Source organism: Oncorhynchus tshawytscha, linkage group LG23 (assembly GCF_018296145.1).
Source record: "Oncorhynchus tshawytscha isolate Ot180627B linkage group LG23, Otsh_v2.0, whole genome shotgun sequence".
NCBI classification, from domain to species: Eukaryota; Metazoa; Chordata; class Actinopteri; order Salmoniformes; family Salmonidae; genus Oncorhynchus; species Oncorhynchus tshawytscha.
The window spans coordinates 8,637,461-8,663,868 of NC_056451.1; the positions used below are offsets into that span (position 1 = coordinate 8,637,461).

General features: G+C 44.1%; 2 protein-coding genes and 1 long non-coding RNA gene across 6 annotated transcripts in view; 2 read left to right on the forward strand and 1 right to left on the reverse strand.

Annotated features, from left to right (window-relative positions):
- Positions 1–7,646, forward strand: part of LOC112223047 (protein argonaute-3) — a 41,882-nt gene extending 34,236 nt beyond the window's left edge. For all 3 annotated transcript variants that reach the window (XM_024385993.2, XM_024385996.2, XM_024385995.2), the window contains one exon: positions 1,293–7,646. In XM_024385993.2, the coding sequence (XP_024241761.1) occupies positions 1,293–1,401 (109 nt within the window). In that variant the 3' untranslated portion in view covers positions 1,402–7,646. The remainder of the gene's footprint in view (positions 1–1,292) is intronic.
- Positions 7,647–10,819: 3,173 nt separating this feature from the next.
- LOC112223043 (tektin-2-like) lies at positions 10,820–19,405 on the forward strand. Its single transcript, XM_024385982.2, has 9 exons — positions 10,820–11,093; positions 11,254–11,379; positions 11,799–12,004; positions 12,928–13,071; positions 13,423–13,537; positions 16,801–16,908; positions 17,622–17,765; positions 18,886–18,965; positions 19,147–19,405. The coding sequence occupies exons 1-9, from the start codon at positions 10,926–10,928 to the stop codon at positions 19,340–19,342; spliced, it is 1,287 nt and encodes a 428-aa protein (XP_024241750.1). The 5' UTR covers positions 10,820–10,925; the 3' UTR covers positions 19,343–19,405.
- Positions 19,348–26,184, reverse strand: LOC112223044. Of its 2 annotated transcripts, XR_002949231.2 has the most exons (5): positions 25,835–26,184; positions 25,537–25,596; positions 22,779–23,138; positions 21,904–22,351; positions 19,348–20,734 (listed from the first exon to the last, which is right to left on the reverse strand). It is a non-coding gene; the product is annotated as an uncharacterized LOC112223044 (long non-coding RNA). The 2 variants fall into 2 exon arrangements; XR_002949230.2 differs by having other exon boundaries at positions 21,904–23,138.
- Positions 26,185–26,408: the final 224 nt, after the last annotated feature.

A 26,408-nucleotide genomic window follows, 5' to 3' on the forward strand; every position in this document is an offset into this window, starting at 1 on the left:
AGCGCTAGATATTATACTGCCCCCAGAAAGCAGCTAGCTAGATATTATACTGCCCCAGAAAGCAGCGCTAGAGATTATACTGCCCCCAGAAAGCAGCGCTAGATATTATACTGCCCCCAGAAAGCAGCGCTAGATATTATACTGCCCCCAGAAAGCAGCGCTAGATATTATACTGCCCCCAGAAAGCAGCGCTAGATATTATACTGCCCCCAGAAAGCAGCGCTAGAGATTATACTGCCCCAGACAGCAGCGCTAGAGATTATACTGCCCCCAGAAAGCAGCGCTAGATATTATACTGCCCCAGAAAGCAGCGCTAGATATTATACTGCCCCCAGAAAGCAGCGCTAGATATTATACTGCCCCCAGAAAGCAGCGCTAGATATTATACTGCCCCCAGAAAGCAGCGCTAGATATTATACTGCCCCCAGAAAGCAGCGCTAGATATTATACTGCCCCCAGAAAGCAGCGCTAGATATTATACTGCCCCCAGAAAGCAGCGCTAGATATTATACTGCCCCCAGAAAGCAGCGCTAGATATTATACTGCCCCAGAAAGCAGCGCTAGATATTATACTGCCCCAGAAAGCAGCGCTAGATATTATACTGCCCCCAGAAAGCAGCGCTAGATATTATACTGCCCCCAGAAAGCAGCGCTAGATATTATACTGCCCCCAGAAAGCAGCGCTAGATATTATACTGCCCCCAGAAAGCAGCTAGCTAGATATTATACTGCCCCCAGAAAGCAGCGCTAGATATTATACTGCCCCTAGAAAGCAGCGCTAGATATTATACTGCCCCCAGAAAGCAGCGCTAGATATTATACTGCCCCAGAAAGCAGCGCTAGATATTATACTGCCCCTAGAAAGCAGCGCTAGATATTATACTGCCCCTAGAAAGCAGCGCTAGATATTATACTGCCCCTAGAAAGCAGCGCTAGATATTATACTGCCCCTAGAAAGCAGCGCTAGATATTATACTGCCCCCAGAAAGCAGCGCTAGATATTATACTGCCCCCAGAAAGCAGCGCTAGATATTATACTGCCCCCAGAAAGCAGCGCTAGATATTATACTGCCCCCAGAAAGCAGCGCTAGATATTATACTGCCCCCAGAAAGCAGCGCTAGATATTATACTGCCCCCAGAAAGCAGCGCTAGATATTATACTGCCCCAGACAGCTAGCTTTCTCTGTAAATAAAAAAATGTAGCTTCAAATAAGTGTGTATCATTGTTGACTTGTCTTTCTGATCCATTCATGTATGCATCTGTCCTGATGAATGTCTTCTCTTCTCCCAGTGCGGAGGGCAGCCATGTCTCTGGTCAGAGTAACGGTCGGGACCCCCAGGCTCTGGCCAAGGCGGTACAGATTCACCACGACACGCTGAGGACCATGTACTTTGCCTGAGCACCACCCCACACCACCATCACCGCACTTAAAACACACACCCCCACACCCCTGCCTGCCAGTCAAGGAGGGTTGCAGCCCCTCACAACCAGTCAATCCGGACCTGACACTGTGTAGAGGGGGGGTGGGGGAAGCCCCCCGCAATGGACTGAGGATGCAGACAGACGCTGCTTTAAAACAAGAGAGGAAGAACTTGGCACTATTATGCAATATTAAACCACCCCCTGCTTTTCCTGGGCACCCTAACTCCGCCCCCACCTCCTCCAGGCCCTCCCTCCTTTTCTCCGGTCATGAAAGAGATCCGTGGTTTTGATTCCGGATGTGTATGGTCGACGTTGCAGAGTTCGTTCCCTTTCGTCATCATGCCTTTTACCTCAACTCAGTTCAACGGCAGCACTTTCTGCCCTTTTTCATTTGTTAGTTATGTTTTGACTTTTCTTTATCAAAGGTTGAGGAGAGAAGAAGAAAAGGATGAGGTGTTTGAAGGGTGGATCTCGATCTGTGCAGAACTATCACGGCGCACTAGCTTGCCACTAATTTTCCTCCTCTTTTTTTTAGCCAATGGTGACTTATCAAAAGTGTGAGCGTGTCAATGGACACTGTACTAGGAGAGGAACACGAGCTCTTATTTTGAGAACAGTGCCACCTGGAGTCTGAACGGTGTAAATGCTCTCCTCACAAGTCCCAACCTGTCTTGGGAATAAGCTATGATGCTAATCATATGATTTCTTAGTCGTTATCATTTGACTTGACCCAGTAAGTGATGTGCGTATACAGTGGCACACATCCGTAGAGGGTAATACAATGATATCAAACCCGAGGTCCGTCCCCTATGACATCGATCTAATGTGCTGTCACAGCAACATTGCAATGTGACCCTGTTTGGAATTTTCTTTCCTGTACATCATGTTTGATATTTAAGATGCTTGTTTTTTTTACCATTCTTTCCAGTATTTATTAGTATGCTCAAGATATAGTAATTTAATGAGAAGAGCATTTATTTCTGCATTCTTTCATTCTATCTGCTCTCTTGAATTTGAGTTTTGTTGTGGAAGATCCTACATTGAATGACAGATCATGTTGCTTTCCTCTAGTGCAATAATGTTTTAGCTGAGGGGAGGAAGAGTCTTCTAGAGGATACGACTTGAATGTCGAAGTCTGCAGCGGTGAGTTTAGGAGAATGTACTAGAACCCACATCTCTTACGAGAGCTCTCGGATAGTAAGAGTATGTTTTTGAGCCACACAATTGGCACTTACCCCGTTGCTCCTCTTTATGAAGGGAGTATCGGGGTTCATAGGTCGAAGGGTTATGCCAATGAGTGTGTTATGGGTTAGAAATCAAGTGCCTGGTTTTGGAAATGAACGGTTAAATGGCTGGTTGTATGGATGGATTATGACGTGGCGGTCCTAGCTTTCAAAATGTATTCGAACAAGGAAGTTAAAGGGCAAGGTTTAGCTGGAGAAAGTTGACTTCAAGCTACATTTTGCCTCATTTTTGACAGAAGTTGCATCACATTGAAATCCTTGTGATAGAAAATATATAATGTGTGTGTGTTTCTCCAATCGTCTTTGCCTAATAGCAGCGGTATTTTAGCAGATCAAGTCGTGCTGCACTCTGCCTCTATCCTCATCAGACACGGATCTAGCTGCTATATCTACATGTACTCAAGGTGACTAAGAATCGAGGCATGCCTCAGTCATGAGCAGCAGGAGAGCTAAGCCGCTAAGAAATTCAATTTCCCATATAACTGACCATCCAAACCAATAGTAGCTAGCTGCCTTCTAGAGTCAACAATTCGATGACTCTTGGAAGTCCAGGAGACTGAGTGAGTGACTTGTGTGGTCGCTGCTTAGCTCCTACGTGCTCTGTGACATGAGGCATGCCTAGTGGTGTTCAAAAGAGACAATTATCTGCACTAAAATAAGTGTGTTTTGGACCGAACACATGCCTCTGGTGCTATGTACCGTAGTAAACCTCCAAATGAAGTAGACGAGAGGGTCTGTGTTATGTGGGGAACTGTAGGGATTTCTCGTCCTAACTGTTAGTGGAAACGGTTGCCATTTGAGAATCTCTTGTTTTTGACGGTACAATGATACAAGGAGACAGTTCTCAAGGCAAGGACTGCCCCAATAAGTGAACAGTAGTGTGGTCCAATGGTAGGATCCTGTGCCTCCCCTCCTATAGTCACGTTTGACTGCCTTCCCAACTCTAGCCTTCCCCTGGCTGGAAGCCAATGAGTTTGAGCCTTCATGATCTTCACTAGTGTCCAAAAAGCCTTTTTCAAAAGCCAGATTGGAAGAAGTGTATATATGTACATTTCACATTATTGTAATGCACACACCACTTATTTTTGCTAACAAAAAATCTAACCTATGTAGTTTTATAGTTATTCATCATTAAACGTGAAGGGTAATAAAATGTGGCTAGAGTTTTGAGTCAACTGTTGTTGACTCGTGTCCTGTGGCAATGTATACTGTTATTTGTGTATTTTGACGTGTGTGCGGTGGCTCTATTTCGATATGTAACGTGTGTCTGGATTGTTATACTGTTATGGATCGGGATGCGGTGGACTTCTATAAGTAAGAGGTTTTTCTCCTCTCTCCTTGCGCAACCACAGGCACTTCTTGTGCTCAGAAATACAAAGCCTTAAAACCTCCGGTAAGTCTGCAATGTGACAAAGTATATAATCTCATTTAGTTTTTTCCAGATTCTCCTTACTTTTGATTCCCAGAGGACTACATTCCGTAGCCTGTAGATCTGCCATCTGATTCCCCTGAGACCTAAGTGGAGAAAATATGGAAGACTAGAGGACAGAAGAAGTTAAGTTTGCTCCGTAAATGTATGATCCAATGGTGTCTTGGATCGGTTTGTTGGTGTGTGCTTGGTTGGTAAAGAGCAGGGTGTTTTTGTTAGATGGGTTTTTGTGCATGTGGCTGGTTCTGGTGTATGTAAAGTGAGAAGTAGGGCTGCCATTTGAGGGAGGTGGTGTGTATGGATCGGTACATGGTTTAGCAAGCGACAAGCGTAGTGATCATCCAAGCTGACATGATGATGAACGTCAAGGACTGTACAGAACATTCTGATTTTCCTGGGCAAAAGAACACATGTTTACATATAGCAGATGTGTTTGCCTAACACCTTTTTTTACTTTTCAACTCGCTAAACCGTCAACAGTAACGTTTTTCAGATGTTCGTTTGTGTTCAGTAGTTTTTTTTGTTGTTGTTTTTTTTGCTTAGTTTATAGATATTTATGAGCAAGGCCTTCTAGGTCTTAAACATCAACCCAGAGATTGCTATACTCTATGGAAAAGTAGCTATGTGTGTTCATTCCATTGCCTGTGACGCACAGATATACTGGATTTTGAGGTGTAGGTTCTTTCTTTTCGGCGCGGAAGGTAAATCTATGGCAGAGTGAAGAAGTCCACAGGAAGTGCCTTTCTTTATGGTGGTGCTGTAAAAGAAAAGTCAAATGGCAAAGACGTTTATCTCATTTTTGAAGAAAAATAAAAAAGCATTGCAATGCAGAAACGTATGCACAGTACACACACTATACATACCAAGATGCATAAAGACAGAGTATATGATTGTGGTTGAGCGTTCACTTAGTGGTGCATTTTGAGTTTGGACCAATCGACTCGGTTGGTTGGTACAGTGGAACTTGCGTTGACAAGCGAGGTCATAGTTAAAACCGATGTGTGTGTGTGTGTGTGACACAGCCTGGGCCACGAATGACGAACATAGCACAGCACTTTATAGACTGCCTCTCTCACTCGGACACACAGCCACAATGTTTTCTGTCTTTGTACCTCCTCCAATCCCCTCCTCCCAGATACAGTGGCGTGTCGAGGACTTGTTATGTGATTTTGAGGAGATTTTCCTCCTCTGGGAATTGGATTACGACACCAAACAAAACGGTTACCATCGCTACTAAGTGGTCATTTTAAAGGTGTGCCTCCAGCTCATGTGACTCCGCTGATGATGATGACTGTTTTGAGTCGGCCTGCGTTTTGTGGTTTCTCATTAAGAATCTGAAACCACCAACGGTTTTTAAGTGTTCCAATGTAAGGAAGTTGGAAGTAATGGCATTCATATTAGGATGTCGGCAGTTGTCTGGCCCATGGCATTCTCATCCCAGTGCAATGCCTCGCCCTGCCGCGTGTCTGTCTTGTCCTTAATGGAAGGATAGTGGGCCCACTTTCATTGGGGTTTTGGGGCAGTTCGGGTGTGGAATAAGACTCCGAGAGGGTCTGTATGAGTCATTTGGGGTACCCATCAGTCCAGGGGGGTGGTATCTTTTTAACAAGAGATTTAAAAAACAATGCGCCTCACGTACCTTTGTATGCTGCATACGTTATACTACATGAGAGGAGAAACTGCAAATACTGCTTTGGTTATTACAGTATAATGCTTGATTAATACCTGATTATGATATTCTCATAACTGTTTTAGAGACGGAAGTATAACTAAGATTTTCTTGTTTAGTTTTTTTTTGTCTTAACACTTATCTGACTTGAGCCGAACATTTTATTTTGTCCTCCTATTTAAATGTTGTTCTTTTTAATATGTATATGAAATATATATTGCAAAATATTTTATGCTGTATTTATTGAGTGCATAAACGAGCAGCTAGCTAGAGTCTCCGCAACATTGGCAGCATGGTGGAGGTGCAGCTAGGGGACGAGGCCTTAAACCCCTCCCCCCTCCATGTTGAAGACTTACCCTCCCCAAACACGCAAGCACAGCAACGTGTTGGAGGGCGGACGGAGGGGCACAGTTGCGCAGGGGCATCTGTTTTTAAATGAGGTATTACTTATGTAGACCCCTGCTTTTAGCTTTCTGTTTGGGGGAAGAGGCCTTCTCATATGTCCTCATCACCTTCTTGTACTCTCTAGTCCCTCTCTCCTCTCCGGTTCTCTCCTCCCATTTTGTTGATCCCACCCACCACCCCCACATGTTGCATCTCATCTCTCTAGGGGTAGGGAACCTTCACTGAACCACACGGACTGGGCTGAGCCTTGTAAAAACTGACTTCCTCATCCAGAGCTGCTAATGTGTTAGCATGTAAACTCCCCTGGCCTGGTGGAGTACAGGTGGGTGAGAATAGAGGGGAAAAGGAGGGAGGGAGGGATAGTGCTAAGGCAGAGGATGTATGGTTAGGTGTGGCTTCTGTGCTTTCATGTCTCCTCTGTGGAGTTTTTGTTTCCTTGTGCCAGAGACTTTTACACAGTAAGGAGTAGAGACTAAAGTCCCATTCCACTCAAATGCAAGCCTCAGTCTTAAGTGTGTTCTTACTTTGTTGGGTTTTATTTACAACTACAGAATGCCTGAGTTGAGTACAAAAAAAGGCCCAACTCCAAAATGTAATCCTCGTATTTATTTGCAAACCACTAACAGTGCTACAGTAGTTGGTTAGCCCCAACGTACAAAAGTGTATGTTTCCCCACGTGTGTATGGATGTAAGAACAGGAGCCCGAGGGTTCTGTGTGCTGTACTTAGACTTGTACCTGTGTAATGAATCAAGGCGTTGTAATAATGAGTTGCTGTTCTGTTTGCCCACTGTCTGTTAGTCGTTCCCACCTCACTCTAGGGTCAGAGGCATGGAGCTTTATAGGGGTCGTCAACCCTGTTCAGAACTTCAATAGGCTTTTCCTACCTATTACCCACAGACAAATACTTTAAGACACGTTGACTCCATTTAGCTCTCTGTTTTGATGTGCAAGCAGACGCTGCTTGCTTTCAGTCCATTCGCAGTCCATGTTAAGGTTTTGAAATCCCGTTTGCTCGAGAGATTATCGGATGCTCTTTTCCCAGTGTTAAACTGGTTTGAAGGCCGATTTCGTCAGTGGCCAAGGATGCTAGACTTTTTAAAGGGTTTCCTATGTGTTTCATCCGTATCTTGAGGTTATTTTGTATTTGACGTGCGGTCGGTTTGTGTCATTACTTTTTAATTGAATGTCAGTCAGGATTGTGTGCTGTGAGTCCTGAGGCACCTGCTAAAATCAATGGGTGTTTGATGATACGAACAAGGTAGCCACATGAGTTCCATGCCTCTGTCTCTGTTTCGGTCTCTGTTGTGTCTCTACTCTGTATGTTTCAAACTCTCTGTTGTACCAACAGGTCTTTTTATTTTAGTTTTAAATGTCTTCGTTTTGTATTTCTCTTTAGGCCTTTTAGTGTTACTTTGCTGAAGTTTTTGAAGTGTATCTTTCACGAATACTTGCAATAAAAAGCTTTGCTTTCATACTTTCCGCATTATGAAATGTGTTTCTAGACCACGCAAGTGATCACACACACCCACCCCGCTTTAGTTTATGTTGGAGTATAAATAAAATACTCCAGCTATTTGGCTATACCGCTGTAGTCACTAGCCAGTTCTAGTGAAGGTAGGTTCAGCGCAGATGTAATGTTACTAAATGATTATGAGGTCATTGCACCTTATGATGTCATTACACTTGGTCATTGTGTTCAAATTCTATTGTTCTAGTATTCGTCTGATTTTCTGTTTTGCACCAGACTGTTCCCTGTGGTCTAGGCCCATTGTGGTATTAGTCTCTTCATTTCAAGGAATGTGAAGAATTTGTTTTGAGAAGTAGAAGTCAGAACATCTTTTTTTGGTATGTAACTCCTGTATAGTGTGGCAAAGGGAGTGTATATTACTGGAGACGTTTTAAGTTTTACAAGTAAACTACTAGAATTTTGGTAACTTTCAAGGAGTATATGGAATTTTATGACAGCTGGTGGCATTTTTGGGTACTTCAGATTATCACAGGTGTCAAATCTCATGTAAAATTATATTTATCTAATAAGGATGTAAAATTAAACTTTGAATGACAACGGTATAAAACAGGAGCCCTAATTATAAACCAATTTAGTGAATTTATGAGGGTTTCACCATGATCTTTTCAAATGTATTTTTTTACACTTTTTACATTGTCAGTATAGTGTTAAAATGTTTTGTGGCAGTATTTGGAAGAGTTGCAGAGTTAATTATAAATAATGCCATGCGGACAAGTTGCTTTAAAAAATGTTTTTGTCAATTTTCTCATAAACCATATGGTTTATCCACTTGAATCTCATGGCAAATATAGACGCAGAATATATATATATATATATATATATATATATATATATATATATATATATATATATATATATACATACACACACACACACACACACACACACACACACACACACACACACACACACACACACACACACACACACACACACACAATTATCACAGGAACCACACACACACGATCAAGGACCCTAAACCCTAAATCCGTAAGCATGGGCACCTTCATAGATATCATCCTTACCAACTTGCCCTCCAAATACACCTCTGGTGTCTTCAACCAGGATCTCAGCAATCACTGCCTCATTGCCTGCGTCCGCAATGGGTCCGCAGTCATTCGACCACCCCTCATCACTGTCAAACACTCCCTAAAATACGTTGGCCTTTCTAATCGACCTGGCCCAGGTGTCCTGGAAGTACATTGACCTCATCCCGTCAGTAGAGGATGCCTGGTTGTTCTTTAAAAGTGCTTTCCTCACCATCTTAAATAAGCATGCCCCGTTCCAAAAATGTAGAACTAAGAACAGATATAGCCCATGGTTCACTCCTGACTTGACTGCCCTTGACCAGCACATCCTGTGGTGTGTACTGCATTAGCATCGAATAGCCCCCGCTATATGCAACTTTTCAGGGGAGTCAGGAACCAATATACACAGTCAGTTCGGAAAGCAAAGGCTAGCTTTTTAAAACAGATATTTGCATCTTGTAGCCCCAATTCCAAAAAGTTTTGGAACACAGTAAATTCCATGGAGAATAAGAGCACCTTCTCCCAGCTGCCCACTGCACTGAGGCTAAGAAACACTGTCACCACCGATAAATCTACGATAAACGATCATTTCAACAAGCATTTTTCTACGGCCGGCCATGCTTTCCACCTGGTTACCCCTACTCCGGCCAACAGCTCTGCACCCCCCGAGGAAATCTACCCAAGCCCCCCCCACACACTTCTCTTTCACCCAAATCCAGATAGCAGATGTTCTGAAAGACCTGCAAAATCTTGACCCCCTACAAATCAGCTGGGCTAGACGATTTGGACCTTCTCTTTCTAAAATTAACCGCTGCAATTGTTGCAACTCCTATTACTAGCCTGTTCAACTTCTCGTATCATCTGAGATACCCAAAGATTGAAAAGCTGCCACGGTCATCCCCCTCAAAGGGGGAGACACTCTAGACCCAAACTGTTACAGACCTATATCCATCCTGCCCTGCCTTTCTAAAGTCTTTGAAAGCCAAGTTAACAAACAGATCACCGACCATTTCGAATCCCACCGTACCTTCTCCGCTATGCAATCTGTTTTCCGAGTTGGTCGTGGGTGCACATCAGCCGCGCTCAAGGTCCTAAACAATATCATAACCGCCATCGATAAAAGGCTTTCGACTCTGTCAATTACTGCATTTTTCTTTTTATTACCCCCTTTTTCTCCCCAATTTCGTGGTATCCAGTTGTTAGTAATTACTATCTTGTCTCATCGCTACAACTCCCGTACGGGCTCGGAGAGGCGAAGGTCGAAATCCATGCGTCCTCCGAAACACAACCCAACCAAGCTGCACTGCTTCTTCTTAACACAGCGTGCATCTAACCCGGAAGCCACCCACACCAATGTGTCAGAGGAAACACAGTGCACCTGGCGACCTTGGTTAGCGCGCACTGCGCCTGGCCCGCCACAGGAGTTGCTGGTGTGCGATGAGACGAGGATATCCCTACCTGCCAAACCCTCCCTAACCCGAACGACGCTAGGCCAATTGTGCGTCACCCCACGGACCTCCCGGTCGCGGCCGGCTGTGACAGAGCCTGGGCGCGATCCCAGAGCCTGGGCGCGATCCCAGAGCCTGGGCGCGAACCCAGAGCCTGGGCGCGAACCCAGAGCCTGGGCGCGAACCCAGAGCCTGGGCGCGAACCCAGAGCCTGGGCGCGAACCCAGAGCCTGGGCGCGAACCCAGAGCCTGGGCGCGAACCCAGAGCCTGGGCGCGAACCCAGAGTCTTCAGGGTATTCAGTATGTATGTTTAGGGCTTTTCCTTCATCGCTAACTTTATCCTAGGTTTTTGACATTTCATGCTTCATTTGATAGCTGGGTAGAGTTTCAGTTGCATTTACATTTACATGCATTTACACTACCCTGCTTCCTATTCTGTGTCGACCCATTCCTCCCATGGAAAATATTAGAAAATGTTTACTTTAAAGCACTATGAAACCTTTTCAATTGAACATGGCCAGGTTTCATACTCTACTATTTGACATGTGATGATAAGAAAACAAATGTAGAAACTTAGGCCAGTTTGTTCACATCAGGAAGTGCTATATCAGCCTGTGTGCACATTATGGTTGGATTTTAACACACTCAAAAATGTCATTTTAGTGGAAAGGAATTTCTCTTTGGATCTAGACCTGCATACAGGTCTCTACAGCCTTTGACTGACTAACTCAATTAAAGCTGTCTATTCATGTTGGTAGGAATGGCCACTACGAGTAGGAAGCCCGGTCAGCGTTACTGGGTGACAGACTGGGAGACCAATAACAAGCTGCTCACGGACACTGCCGAGCATCAACGCCACCATTCACAGCAGACAAGGCAGGAGGGGCGGGCCCTGAGGCACCAGACAGCCTGTAAGGTACAGAGACGGAGAGACAAGGGACTGTTATGAATGCCTGATGCCAGCCAGCAGGGAATGCATTGACGGAGAGATGACCAACTCATGTTCACCTCCTGTACCCCATAATAACAAAGTAATACTGTGTGTGACCGTGGACTCTTCTCCGTCTCTCTGTCAGACACGCTGGGATGAGAGTGACAGCCGAGACAGGCTGGTTGACAGGATCAATGAGGTCACTGAGCAGAAGGACAGACTGCAGTTCTGCGTACAGGCAATGGAGAGAGAGATCAAAGCTCTGACACAGGTCACTAATACTTGTTATGGCAGGAAATGTGGGAGAACTACTTAATGTTCAAATCAATTTACTAACCAAAAATGTCATCAACACTTATACTGTAGTACTCATGTCACAGAACACAATCTGTCAGTGTCCTTAATTTGTTAACTCTAGGGACCTTTGGGAATCCACTTTCTACTATGCTATTTGTATGCATTGTTGTGTAGTCTGGTGCAGTCTACTCTACCCAAATCCTACCCGTATTAAGTAAGATAATCATAATCTAATTATGCCTGAGGGGTGTTATTTTTGTTCTTTCTGGAAGTATGTGTGTTGGTTGACAATGAATGATAGAACACATGTTTAATCATCTAGCGGATCGTCCTTGGGCGTTTAGTACAAACTGTATTGTCAATCCGGTCTGTCTGTTTCCGTCTCTCTCCCAGGTGAAGGAAGAGACGGAGAGGGCCCTGGCAGAAACGACCGTGCCCCTGGAAGTGGTAGTGGAGTGTCTGACCCAGAGAGAGGGCCGGAAGGGGAGCGAGTTGGTCAGTGACCCCCTGGAGGGCCAGCTGAAGAGGGAGGCCCAGATGATTGACACCATGCAGCAAGAGCTGCAGCAGCACATCAGCAAGGCCTTTGAGCAGCTCTGGTAAGACAGGATAGAGATTTAACTGCCGAAGGTCTTTGGTTGTGTCTCGGGATATGGTTTAATTGATCCATGGAACATAAAGGGTTTCTATCTAACAGGCAGCTGTGCTGCTCTTAAAAATGAAGGATGATGCGATGTGAAACCGAAACGGGTGGATGGTACTGACAATTGGAGGCATGTGTGTCATCCTGATTTCATTTCACCATTGCTTCATTAAGATGAATTGCAGCAAATTTGACAGGATTCGTTAACATTCCACTGCGTTCTGTAGCCTGTGTATGCGGATGTATGCATATAATTAGGAAATAGAACACTAGAATGTACATTAACTATCTTATGACAGTATAAAAGTTAGCCATTTTGGTCAGGAAGTTGGGCAGCCAGTGCTGTGATTAAAATATTGTGAAAACAATCCATTTAGAGAGTATGTTTATTAGCTAACTAGCCAGACTGTTTTATTTTTTTCAAATTAACTGCCAATATGCCAATATTCCATACAAACAATTGCAGTCAATCCACAGCCATACACCGGCTGAAATCAGTTGATGATATTTCAGAGGCTATTTTTCAGAGGTCTAAAACCTGTGTAAACTGTATTCATAATTATATGACAATATTTTAGGTTGACAATTCTTTTACACAATTTCTGATACATCACATGCCTTTTATTTTCCTGCATAAGTAAAAGCAGGAAATGTATCATGTATACCTCTACTGCCATTCATTCCATTTGGATTTCTCCCCGACCAAAATGGCTGCCATTATCACACCGTTCTGGAGCTTTGAGGGTTTATGATATATCCCCTCTAGTAATTTAATAGGATCTCCTGATGTATGCTTGCTATAGTTCTATGCGGGTGATAAATCTAATGTCCCTTCTTAGCCATGTAGCATCAATAAAGTTTATTCCATTTAACTTCAAGCTGTCTCAAGGAAGCCCACCAACAGCTGACCTTTGACCTAACCAACAAGACCGAAGCCCTGGATGTGGACCTATCATGCCTGTCACTCACAGACAGGTCACCTGACATATCTTTCAAGCCTGACCCCACCCATGTACCCACTAGGTAAGGATGGGAGCAGAGTAGTGCCTTGTCAACCTACTGAGTCAACAAGTGTAGAATAAAGGAGATGATCATGAGTGAAATTATACTGTATATTTCTAGGATATTTCTAGGAATTTTGTTTTACATAATCGTCACCCCTAAATACTATGTATTGTTGTTCAGATTCCAGAACACTCAATGGCAGACCAATTCTCAGCCTTTACCTAAATCTTGATTTATGTTCTTTTGAACCACTAAACCTCAACTGATCCTCTAAACCTGAAACATTTTCTAATTTATAACACAGTACTTGTAGTGTACAGTACTTACCAATGTATAACTGTGGCTGATTTATTGTCTTGTACCCTGCAGTGCCTCCACACACCAAGAGTGGGAGCAGTTCACCCACTACAACGTGACCCGGGCTGAGGAGGAGATGCAGGCTTCCCTACAGCTGAGGGAGACGATGACCTCTACAAGGATACAGGTGCTAGAGGACTGATCTAGAATCAGTTTACCCTCCCCAAATCCTAACCTTAACCATTAGAGGTCAAAACACATGACTGCGCTTCGATCAGTGTCTAGGGGCAACTTAAACCTACTCCTACAAAATAATGTGTGGGTGGAACTATCTGTGTATTGGGGGAGGAGGAGAGCGATACATGTTATTAGTAGCACAGGAAGTCAGGGTCGGGGAATGGAAACTGGGGAAACTGGGGAAGGTGAGGGCTCGTCTGGATGTACGGTCAGAGACCAATTTACGCAGTATGAAAATTTATTCCATAAGGCGTATAGGGCAACTCCCATAACAAACTAATAAAAAAAGGAATGTTTGGTATTTCTAAGTGTTTTTGGACTGTATTTTAATAATATGCTTGCTGCCCATTTCAAACTGTATACGTGCCTGAGGCTGGTCGAGCCATATCCTCCATCTGTGCTTATGGACTGCCCCCTTCAAATCAAACTACAGGTTTTCAATGGGCTTCAAGTGTAATTTATCCTGTAACTCCCTCTGGATAAGAGCGTCTGCTAAATGACTAATGTAAGTCCAGAGACTGAGATGACAATTGAAAAATGTTGATTTTGTGGTCAATTAACCACTTCTTTGTGGATTTTGATTAGTGCTTGGGGTTATTGTCTTGCTGGAAGATCCACTTCCGGCCAAGTGTCAGTCTCTTGGCAGAGGAAACAAGGTTTTGGGTTAAAATGTCCTGGTAAAAAGAAAAAGTGAATGATACAACGTTATTGACCTTAACAAGGGCCCCAGTACCAGCAAAATAGCCCCATAACATCAAAGATCCACCACCATATTTTACCGTAGGTATGAGATACTTTTCTGTATACAGGGCCTTCGGAACATATTCAGACCCTTTCACTTTTTCCACATTCTGTTACGTTACAGCCTTATTCTAAAATGGGTTAAATAAATAAAATGTCCTCATCCATCTTCACACAATAGCCCATAATGACAAAGCAAAAACAGGTTTTTAGACATTTTTGCAAATGTATTAAAAGTAAAAACATAAGTATTCAGACCCTTTGTTATGAGACTTGAAATTGAGCTCAGGTGTGTCCTGTTTCCATTTGTCATCTTTGAGATATTTGTCCAACTTGATTGGAGTCCACCCGTGGTAAATTCAATTGATTGGACATAATTTGAAAGGGCACACTCGTGTGTGTATATATAAGGTCCCACAGTTGACGGCGCATGTTGGAGCAAAAACCAAGCCATGTGGTCGAAGGAATTGTCCATAGAGCTCCGAGGCAGGATTGTGCCGAGGCACATATCTGGGGAAGGGTACCAAAACATTTATGCAGCAATGAAGGTCCCCAAGAACACAGTGGCCTCCATCATTCTTAAATGGAAGAAGTTTGGAACCACCAAGAATATTCCGAGAGCTGGCCGCACGGCCAAACTGAGCAATCGGGGGAGAAGGCCTTGGTCAGGGAGGTGACCAAGAACCCAATGTTCACTCTAACAGAGCTCAAGAGTTCCTCTGTGGAGATGGGAGAACCTTCCAGAAGGATAACCATCTCTGCAGCACTCCACCAATCAGGCCTTTATGGTAGAGTGGCCAGACGGAAGCCACTTCTCAGTAAAAGGCACATGACAGGACAGCCTGCTTGGAGTTTGCCAAAGGCCATGAGAAACAAGCTTTGGTCTGATGAAACCAAAATTGAACTCTTTGGCCTGAATGCCAATGGTCACATCTGGAGGAAACCTTGCACCATCCCTACGGTGAAGCATGATTATGGCAGCATCATGCTGTTTTTCAGTGGCAGGAACTGGGAGACTAGTCAGGATCGAGGGAAAGATGAACGGAGCAAAGTACAGAGGGATCCTTGGTGAAAACCTGCTCCAGTGCGCTCAGGACCTCAGACTTCACCTTCCAACAGGACAATGACCCTAAGCACACAGCCAAGACAACGCAGGAGTGGCTTCGGGATAAGTCTCTGAATGTCCTTGATTGGCCGGGGCCCAGACTTGAACCTGATTGAACATCTCTGGAGAGACCTGAAAATAGCTGTGCAGTGACGCTCCCCATCCAACCTGACAGAGCTTGAGAGGATCTGTTGAGAAAAATGTGAGTAACTCCCAAAATCAGGTGTGCCAAGCTTGTAGCATCATACACAAGACTCATGGCTGTAATTGCTGCCATAGGTGCTTCAACAAAGTACTGAGTAAACGGTCTGAATACTTATGTAAATATGATATTTCTGTTTTTTATTTTTAATACATTTGCAAAAAATGTTGCTTTGTAATTATGGGGTATTGAGTGTAGATTGAGGATTTGTTTTTTGGTATCCGTTTTAGGAAAGTCTGTAGCCTAACAAAATGTGGAAAAAGTTAAGTGGTCTGAATTCTTTCCAAATTCACTGCTTGTGTATATGTGGCCAAATAGCACTGGATCCAATTCAATTGCCAATGGCGTTCATCAAACTCCAGGCGGTGCTATGGTCAGACGCTACGGTCAAATATTATATACAATATAGCTCAGAATTTGTATTTATTTTATACAGTCTTTTTTGCTCATCTTTATCAAGGGTGCCAATAATTATGGACATGAATGAATTGCAAAGACACCAGCAAGTGGACTTCAGTAACTGTTGTATTGGAATGCTGGTGTCGGGGATTGTTTAAGCTGAGGAGGACATATGGGTTTATTTCAAAGGTATGAGGTGGCACTTGTTTTTTTTGGCTCAGGCTAAAGCGGTGTAAACTGTATCTGAGGAATATCATCCTGATCGATATACAGTACAGAAGCATTCAACAGGAACGGGAGTCTGATCAATAAATGCTGAAGATCATCTTTACGAGGGGATTGTAATGTGTTCCTGAGGGTTGCTGGTATTCTCACTCACACAGTCTGAAGAGGACATTGTTATCCCTTTTTGAAAACATCATAAGCATGTTTTTGGGATAAGTTTGAAGGACATGTTACTTTAAAAAAAAACTGCCATGATTGGCCGTTTTCATAAACTGACGTGTATCTGACTAAGTATAGCAAGATCATCCTCTCCAAGAGTGTCTCAGAGTAGGAGTGGTAATCTACTGTAGGATCAGGTCCCCCTGGTCCATATAATCTTATTCATTAGGATCTAAAAGGCAAGACTGATCCGATATAAACCCACCTACTCTGAGACTTTCTGAATACGGGCCACATATTCCTTATTACTGCACCATAAGACTCTTATTCATCTCTCTCCTCTGTATGGTGTCTGATGCCCGCATCTCTTATGTCCCTTTAGAGCCAGAATGACCTGGAGGGGCAGTGGGTCACCACTGGGTTCAACCTGCGCAAGAGGGCCCACCAGCTCCAGCAGGCCTGCAGTCAGCTGCACTGGCAGCACACGGCTGTGAGTACGGAGTCCTGCTCATTAGGGCGCACAATGGAAAATGTATTTCAATGCAAAATACTGTTTTGACTAAATGTACCACCTTGTATCAAGAGCTAAGCCTTTGAAAGGCTCTTGTTAAGCATTAATGACATGCTTAGCTCTTACACTGGGTCCTTCTCATGCTATACATCCACTAAACCCATTAGACCTCCCTCCCCCCGTCTGACCTAAAGCTGCTCTCTCCACCCTTCAGCTGATCTCCCTTCTAATCAGAGCAGCACAACCCTTTTCCTTTGTTAGCGTTCCACTGGGCCCTATCCATCTCCATAGACATGAATACATATAGTCCTGGTAAGGAAGTCCACTCCAGAGGCAATAACAATAGCCGTGTCTGGAATGCACAGGGTGGGATTATATAAGACGGGGGTCAATGCAGGAAGGCAGATCGCCTAGGTTTCTCATGAATGTGTTCTGGATCAGTAACATCATATACACCTTAGAGTACAGTAGATCCGAACAAGAAGTGGAATCTATGAATCAGCTATTGTGTGAGAGCTAGAGGCTAGACCAATAACCATAGAGAGCATAGATGGTGATAAGGTAGTATTGACTAGCATAGAGTTTAGAAAGCAAAGAGGGCAATTCTAGACGGCCCTTCTTATAGCTGTTGGAGGTTTCTCAGGCTTCTCAGTGCTGACTCTGTGATCCTTTGGCTCTGTCTGTCCCACCAGACCAGAGAGGAGATCACAGAGCTGTTGAGGGACATCCATCATCTTGAGCAGGAGCTGCTGGCTACAGAGTGTCCCCTGAAGCTGGTCCATACCAGGCTGGAGAACAGGAACTCGAGGCCCGGAGTGGACCTCTGCAGAGACCAGGTAGAACCATAATAATAGAATTACTGGAATGCGGAAAAAGCCCCTCAATCCAGGGCAATTTGACAGTACTCACTATGAACGCTGGTCCACACGTCAAGGGAAATCGACTTGAATGGCAATGTTCGTTCTACGCATTCTATTTCTATGGTTGATTCTAACTTGTAAAGCAGGAATGGGTATTCTTTGGTCCTGGAGGGTTGTTGTGTGTTCAGACGTTTGTTCTATGAAAGCCTGCGCAGATTGACCCTTCAGAGGACCTGAGTTGTTGTAAAGGTTGATTTTTGTCATGGAAAAGGAGCAGTGTCTCTGTTTGTCATAGTATACTGGACAAAAATGAAAACTCAACATGTAAAGTGTTGGTGCCGTGTTTCATGAGCTGATGTAAAATATACCAGAAATGTTCCATGTGCAATTTTTTTTATTTTTCTCTCAAATGTGTGCATTAGTTTACTTCCTCATTAGTGAGCATTTCTCCTTTTCCAAGACAATCCATCCACCTGACAGGTGTGGCATATCAAGAAGCTGATTAAACAGCATGATCATTTTATTGGGGACAATAAAAGGCCACTCTAAAATGTGTAGTTTTGTCACACCCCACAATGCCACAGATGTCTCAAGTTTTGAGGGAGTGTGCAATATTGCATGCTGACTGCAGATTTATCCACCAGAGTTGTTTCCAGAGAATTGAATGTTAATTTCTCTCCCATCAGTAGCCTCCAATGTAGTTGTAGAGAATTTGGCAGTACGTCCAACCGGCCTCACAACCGCAGACCACGTGTAACCTCCTTATCCGGCTTCTTCATCTGCAGGGTCGTCTGAGACCAGCCACCTAGACAGCTGATGAAATTGAGGAATATTTATGTCTGAATAAAGCCCTTTTGTGGGGGAAAACTCATTCTGATTGCCTAGGCCTGGCTTCCCAGTGGATGGGCCTATGCCCACCCATGGCTGCGCCATGCCTTGTCATGTGAAATCCTTAAATGAATGAATTTATTTGAATTGACTGATTTCCTTCTATGAACTCTAAATCAGTAAAATCATTGAAATGATTGCATGTTGCGTTCATATTTTTGTTCAGTATATAATGTGTGCCCATACCATGACTCTGTGATCTCTGTAGGTGCATTCTGGACTGGTGGAAGAGGCTAAGCATTTGGGAGCCACCATAGAAGCATTACAGCAGAATCTAGCCAAGTCTAGGTGAGTGTATGTGTTATTGAGTTGCTATGAAAGTGAGCATGTCATATATCCACCTCGTATCACTCTTTCACAGCATATTGAACATATGATGTGCTCCCTTTCATAGCATATTGCCGTTTAATGTAAGGACCCCCCCACACCATCTAACCCTGTGTTGCTGTTCTGTGACCCTGTGTACCAGGCACACTCTGCAGTCCCTAGAGGAGCAACAGGCCTGTATGGGTGAGGACCTGTCCAGGAAGAAGGAGGCCCTTGAGCTGGAGCAGCGTAGCGACCACATCCGCCAGCACCTGGAGGTCCTGTCTGAGGCCGAGACAGTCAAGATCATCCCTGGAGTCACTGTCCCCTTCCCCGGCTTCACCAGAGAGATGTTCTGATGAGGTGGACACACACGCACGAACGCAAGCACCCTTTTATTCATGGCTGTAAAGCGTTTTGAAATTCACTACGTATGGAGCGGTTGTACTTTGACTCCCATTCCCTGACTGAATTGTGGATTTACAATAGCGACCAATTTAACTGAAGCCTCACACAGTTTAAAAACGGCTTTTTACTACAAAGAATACACAGCAAAATATACAATATGTTTACAATATAGAAACATGACAGAATAAGGAATTGTTTTTAAAACGAATAATTTTAGAGCGTTATATAAAAAAATCTCAAGTGTAGTTCAGTACAATGAGAGGCGGAGTAAGAATGTCAAGTGTAGTTCAGTACAATGAGAGGCGGGGTAAGAATGTCAAGTGTAGTTCAGTACAATGAGAGGCGGGGTAAGAATGTCAAGTGTAGTTCAGTACAATGAGAGGCGGAGTAAGAATGTCAAGTGTAGTTCAGTACAATGAGAGGCGGGGTAAGAATGTCAAGTGTAGTTCAGTACAATGAGAGGCGGGGTAAGAATGTCAAGTGTAGTTCAGTACAATGAGAGGCGGGGGTAAGAATGTCAAGTGTAGTTCAGTACAATGAGAGGCGGGGTAAGAATGTCAAGTGTAGTTCAGTACAATGAGAGGCGGAGTAAGAATGTCAAGTGTAGTTCAGTACAATGAGAGGCGGAGTAAGAATGTCAAGTGTAGTTCAGTACAATGAGAGGCGGAGTAAGAATGTCAAGTGTAGTTCAGTACAATGAGAGGCGGAGTAAGAATGTCAAGTGTAGTTCAGTACAATGAGAGGCGGAGTAAGAATGTCAAGTGTAGTTCAGTACAATGAGAGGCGGAGTAAGAATGTCAAGTGTAGTTCAGTACAATGAGAGGCGGGGTAAGAATGTCAAGTGTAGTTCAGTACAATGAGAGGCGGGGTAAGAATGTCAAGTGTAGTTCAGTACAATGAGAGGCGGGGTAAGAATGTCAAGTGTAGTTCAGTACAATGAGAGGCGGGGTAAGAATGTCAAGTGTAGTTCAGTACAATGAGAGGCGGGGTAAGAATGTCAAGTGTAGTTCAGTACAATGAGAGGCGGGGTAAAAATAATAGCTACTACAAAAATAGGCAACACACTGGGAAAAAGTTGATATTTCCAATTTTAGAACTCGTCAATTGGCCAACAAAGCAGTTCACTTTCCACATTGTTCCAATGCACTGAAAGGTCTTGCTGCTCACAGGGAAGGAAGCTCCTCCCAAAGTGTTTTACACACTTACTGTCCTTTTATGAGTCCATCTTTGAGTTGGGGAGTGTAGCGAAAGTACTTGGGTACTGTAATCAATGGTTCACCATTACTAGTTGTCCTCAAAATGCTCCTGAAGCCTCTCTCCTGTTACTGTATCGCTTGTGTCTCCTGAACAGAAACCAACAGAAGCTCTAATATGTGTAAATACAACCACACACTGAACATTTTTTATATTGTAGTCATTTAGCAGACACTCTTATCCAGAGTGACTTACAGGAGCAATTAGGGTTAAGTGCCTTGCTCAAGGGCACATCGGCATATTTTTCACTTAGTCGGCTCAGGGATTCGAACCAGAGATCTTAACTGCTAGGCTACCTGCCGCCCATATACTGCACTGATAGAATAAACAAAAGAATTGTAATATCAACTGACAATGTCAAGCGTGCAATGCCTTGATGTGATATCGTAGCTTCCCATTTTGAGTTATCTATCCCTTTTATTTTATTTTTTTACATTTCTTTTATCTTTTCCCTTCTGCCGTCTGTCAGCGACCTCTGTTTCCTTGCTATATACGGCTTTATCTTCCATTACGTACCGTAGCTCAAAATGAAATGTGTATCTGCACTGTGTGACTGTCAGTGTGTGTGTGACCGTGCCTCCACAGTAGAAAAGCTAGCACTGCTCCACACACCAGCAGGATGATGAGCGAGACCACCGCCACCGTGGTCTTTTTGCCCTCTCTCTCACACGGCTCTGACGGACCAGACGGGACAAGGTCACGACCAAACAATATGGGAAAATGTTATGGTGTCCATAGGACAGCCTCGGTGTCACTCAGAATTGGCTCTCGAAATATAGACCGTGTACATATTAGCCCGAAAGCTACATAGGGCACGCCACTCACACCCACGGAGAAGGCTGTACATTCAATGGATATGAACGGTGTGGCGCTAGCTTGGGCGCCGACTGTTTCTGCATTCGACAAGGCCTTTGAGGAAAAGGTGCTTACCTGTTCTGTCTGTCAAGGAGATAGGAGATTTCTTACCCATGCTTTGCACTACTATTACATAGAACATTGGTCACCAACCCCGGTCCAGAGACTGACAGACAGATGGAGTTTGTGTAAACTTATGGCTGATTCATAATATAGGGCCAACATGATCCTTTCTAGCACGGTTCCAAAAAAAACAGTATGGTGGATGCGTAACCAGGCCATGCCAGTACAGATTGGCTTGGTTTGGCCCTGTAGTATGAATCAGGCATGAGAGACAGATGGAAGACAGTTTGTGTAGAGACTGAGAGACAGATGGGGTTAGTTAGTGCATGGGGTTCCATACCTGCTGTGTAGGTGGCAGAGCTGTGGCCCAGCTTGTTGCTCACCATGCAAGTGAAGTGACCACAGTTGGATGAGGAGGAGATTAACAGGGTCTTCCCATCAGGCGACATGTGTCCCACAGCATCGGTGATGTCTGCCCGCTCGTGGAGCCGGCTGAATTTAAGGTCTGTCCCCCAGGTCTCCACACAAAACGGGGAGGAGTGGGACACGTTCACTCTCACTGAGGGGTGGTGCACAGCCTCTGAGAGGAAAGACAAGAGACAGAGAACAGAGAAGGAGACCAGGTGTGAGAAAGGGGAGACTTGGAAGTTGCAACTGAAAATTGTCTCAAAAGGAGAAAGAGAGAGACAGTGGAGAGAGAACAGAGGTTGGTTGTGTTGTGAAGTAACAGGGTGAGTTGAGCGTGTTGTCTACTGAGGCTTGGTGGTGGTGACTTGAGGAGTATGAGGCTGTGAGGAGAAAACAGATCAGAAACTTAGAAAGAAGACATTTGACAGAGACAAATATAGAGCTTGGAACTATTGAAGAGGGATTGAAGAGTCATTGGACTGATAACCTGAAATATTACAGACTCAAATTTGAGTGTTGGACTACAGTGAAGCATACATTTATATTATAAAGACAAAGAATGAGCTTAGGCAGAACTGACCCAACAGTTATTCCTCTATAAGAACATAACTCCATGGGGACAGGAAGGAATGTCTAGGAATGTATTCAAAACAGCAACGTAATCAGAACGTCTGTCAGCCGTATTGTCACATAACTAACACCTCATTATAGTTACATTTAAGTAATAAGTCAGCATAGGTGACATAGAACAACGGTTAAATGTCACAATTTTGCTATATTCTAATGAGACCATATTGATCGTCGTACCGTACTCCTTGACGATACACTGTGCACAGGTCTTGACGCCAGCCTGGTCAGTGACGGTCACGATGTACACTCTGCTGTCCGCCACGCCAAAGCCCTCCAGCTTCAGTATTGGCCCCTACTGCTCCAGACTCAGACGCCCGTCCAAGCGTTTTTCTTGACCGGGGTACGTAATCAACGTCATTTTCCCAGGATTCCCGGGGGTTTTTGCATTCTCTGGCTCCCACTACCAGGTTATCATGGAGATATTTTCTTTGGGACCGCGGTCGATCTGGACCTGGAGAACTAGACGTCCTGCTGGGAGTACATTGACCGGCTGCGGGGTCTGGAAGTGGACCGACACGCACTGGTACCCACAAGTCACTGGGGACAGGAGCATGATCATGCGTTGTTATCGTATTGGGGTGATTGGAAATCAATACCTTACCAACCTTCGATGGAGGCTGACAGAGAGAGAAATTGGAGGAAGGGCTCATTGTATTGGCAAGAGTGGAACGAATGGCCATTTTAATGAGCCTGTCCTCCAATTTAAAATGACACCAGCCTCTACTGATACGGTTGGTTTCTATGCTTTTCATGACTTAGCTCATGATTTCTCACATTTATATTGAGTATGGAGTGAAGAGGACTTTCATCGGTTCATCAACCAGTGACTGGGGCGGCAGGGTAGCCTAGTGGTTAGAGCATTGGACTAGTAAACGGAAGGTTGCAAGTTCAAACCCCCGAGCTGACAAAGTACAAATCTGTCGTTCTGCCCCTGAACAGGCAGTTTAACCCACTGTTCCTAGGCCGTCATTGAAAATAAGAATTTGTTCTTAACTGACTTGCCTAGTTAAATAAAGATAATAAAAACAGAGCACATGACAGTTCTGCCTGACTTGATGTTTGTCAAGCTTTGTTGTTACATCACATAACCTCTGTGGAAACCTCCATACAACACAAAGGGAAGTAGACATCATTTCCTCAGACGCATATTGAAACACACCCTATTGTCTCAATCACCTCAGATGACCAGAGCTGCACGCTCCTTGGCTCGTTCTAGACATGTTAATGTTACTCAGCAAAAAAAGAAACTTCCTCTGCCTCTTATTTTCAATGACGGCCTAGGAACAGTGGGTTAAACTGCCTGTTCAGGGGCAGAACGACAGATTTGTACTTTGTCAGTGTTCATTTTCAGAAAACGTAACGTGTAAAAATTTGTATGAACATAACAAGATTCAACAACTGAGACATAAACTGAACAAGTTCCACAGACATGTGACTAACAGAAATTGAATAATGTGTCCCTGAAACAAAGGTGGGTGGGGGGTCAAAATCAAAAGTAACATTATGATGTGGCCACCGGCTGCATTAAGTACTGCAGTGCATCTCCTCCTCAGGGACTGCACCAGATTTGCCAGTTCTTGCTGTAAGATGTTACCCCACTCTTCCACCAAGGCACCTGCAAGTTCCCGGACATTTCTGGGGGGAATGGCCCTAGCCCTCACCCTCCGATCCAACAGGTCCCAGATGTGCTCAATGGGATTGAGATCCGGGCTCTTCGCTGGCCATGGCAGAACACTGACATTCCTGTCTTGCAGGAAATCACGCACAGAACGAGCAGTATGGCTGGTGGCATTGTCATGCTGGAGGGTCATGTCAGGATGAGCCTGCAGAAAGGGTCCCACATGAGGGAGCAGGATGTCTTCCCTGTAACGCAAAGCTTTGAGATTGCCTGCAATAAAAACAAGCTCAGTCCGATGATGCCTATGGGTTTGTGCCCATAGGCTACGACATTGCCGTTGATGTCTGGTGAGGACCTGCCTTACAGCAGGCCTACAGCCCTCAATCCAGCCTCTCAGCCTTTTGCGGACAGTCTGATCACTGATGGAGGGATTGTGCATTCCTGGTGTAACCTGGGCAGTTGTTGTTGCCATCCTGTACCTGTCCCGCAGGTGTGATGTTCGGATGTACTGATCCTGTGCAGGTGTTGTTACACGTGGTCTGCCACTGCGAGGACGATCAGCTGTCCATCCTGTCTCCCTGTATCGCTTTCTTAGGCGTCTCACAGTATGGACATTGCAATTTATTGCCCTGGCCACATCTGCAGTCCTCATTCCTCCTTGCAGCATGCTTAAGGCATGTTCACGCAGATGAGTAGGGACCCTAGGCATCTTTTTTTTTTTGTATGTGTTTTTCAGAGTCAGTAGAAAGGCCTCTTTAGTGTCCTAAGTTTTTTTAACTGTGACCTTAATTGCCTACCGTCTGTAAGCTGTTAGTGTCTTAACGACTGTTCCACAGGTGCATGTTCATTAATTGTTTATGGTTCATTAAACCAGCATGGGAAACTGTGTTTAAACCCTTTACAATGAAGATCTGTGAAGTTATTTGGATTTTACTAATTATCTTTGAAATACAGGGTCCTGAAAAAGTTTTACAATAGTACTGTATTCCTTGGCTTTGAACTCAAACCGTTTTCTTTCAAAAGTGTGGTGCAAGCAACTACGACATAGGTTGAGTGTGCACTGAAGACAGTGTATCACACACAAACCGAAAAACTTAAGAATCAATGTTCATGTAATCTCAACACCCAGAACCAAATGTTAAGGCTGTCACATGAGACTACTGATAACATATCAGTTCAATACTAATATGGCAAATACAACATACACAAATGGTCAAATAGAGCAGTCAAATACACTGCACCTGGTTGCACCAATACACTTAGATACAGTAGTGCGACATTTTTACGTAGTGTATCATGTTGCACAGAAGCACTTACACAAGAGCAGAAGTAGCAAAGAGAGGCTCCAGGAGAGGCAGTGTTGCAGCCTCATGGCACCTGAATGAGAGAGAGAGTGGGAGAGAGAGAGAATAACAGACAGTCTGAGAGGACGTTTGTCTTGGATGGTTCCCGTGACTTCTCTGATAAGAGACCCAGTTTTCCAAAGATGAGGTCATTGTTTCACTTCCTTTTCAAAGTCTGACTTAGTAGTTTGCCTTAAGTAACCGGTCTATATTTAAGCTTAGGCAATGACTTGCACTGGAGTAAAGTCAGCAGCAGTTTGAAATGCACTTACCTTCCCTACTGTACAATGGATTATGAGTCAGAGATTGAGTCTGGAAGTGGCAAGAGTGCATTCATTCAAAAGCAAGCTCACTTTCCAGGGGTAGGGCACAGCACTCCAGGAAGCTTGGATGCAGTTTTACAATATTAAAAACAAAAAAATCCTTTCGCAAATCGAACAGAAAAATGTCAACCATCAAAAACAACCCAAAGAAAAGGCTGTAGTGAATTTAAAGTTGCTCTGATAGATTGCAGTCTGGTGCAGGACTTTGTACTCCGTTAGGTACTTGGACGTCACGGTGCAATTTCCCCTTTCCCTTTCCTGCACAATAAAGTCCACCACTCAGCTGTGTTTAAACAAGTTGATTCTATTGTATTCTGTTGTAAAATGATCCCACTGATTACCACTCCTCCCCCTCCATCTATTTGTGTCCAAGCAGCCTTTCAAATGCCAACGCAACAAATCATATTGTCCGGACACAAACTTTGACACCAAGGTTTGGACACAATAAGCAAATAGAACGCTTTTCTAATTGTATTTACTATCAAGGGAAAGTTAACAACGTTGGAATGGTGTTCAAAAATGT

What these genes read in the sequence shown, in the direction of transcription:
- LOC112223043 (XM_024385982.2), top strand. Translation starts at nt 10,926, where the DNA reads ATGTTGGTAGGAATGGCCACTACGAGTAGGAAGCCCGGTCAGCGTTAC. An exon ending in GGCACCAGACAGCCTGTAAG is followed by an intron (nt 11,094 to 11,253) that starts GTACAGAGACGG and finishes TCTCTCTGTCAG; the next exon opens with ACACGCTGGGATGAGAGTGA. An exon ending in TGGACCTCTGCAGAGACCAG is followed by an intron (nt 17,766 to 18,885) that starts GTAGAACCATAA and finishes TGATCTCTGTAG; the next exon opens with GTGCATTCTGGACTGGTGGA.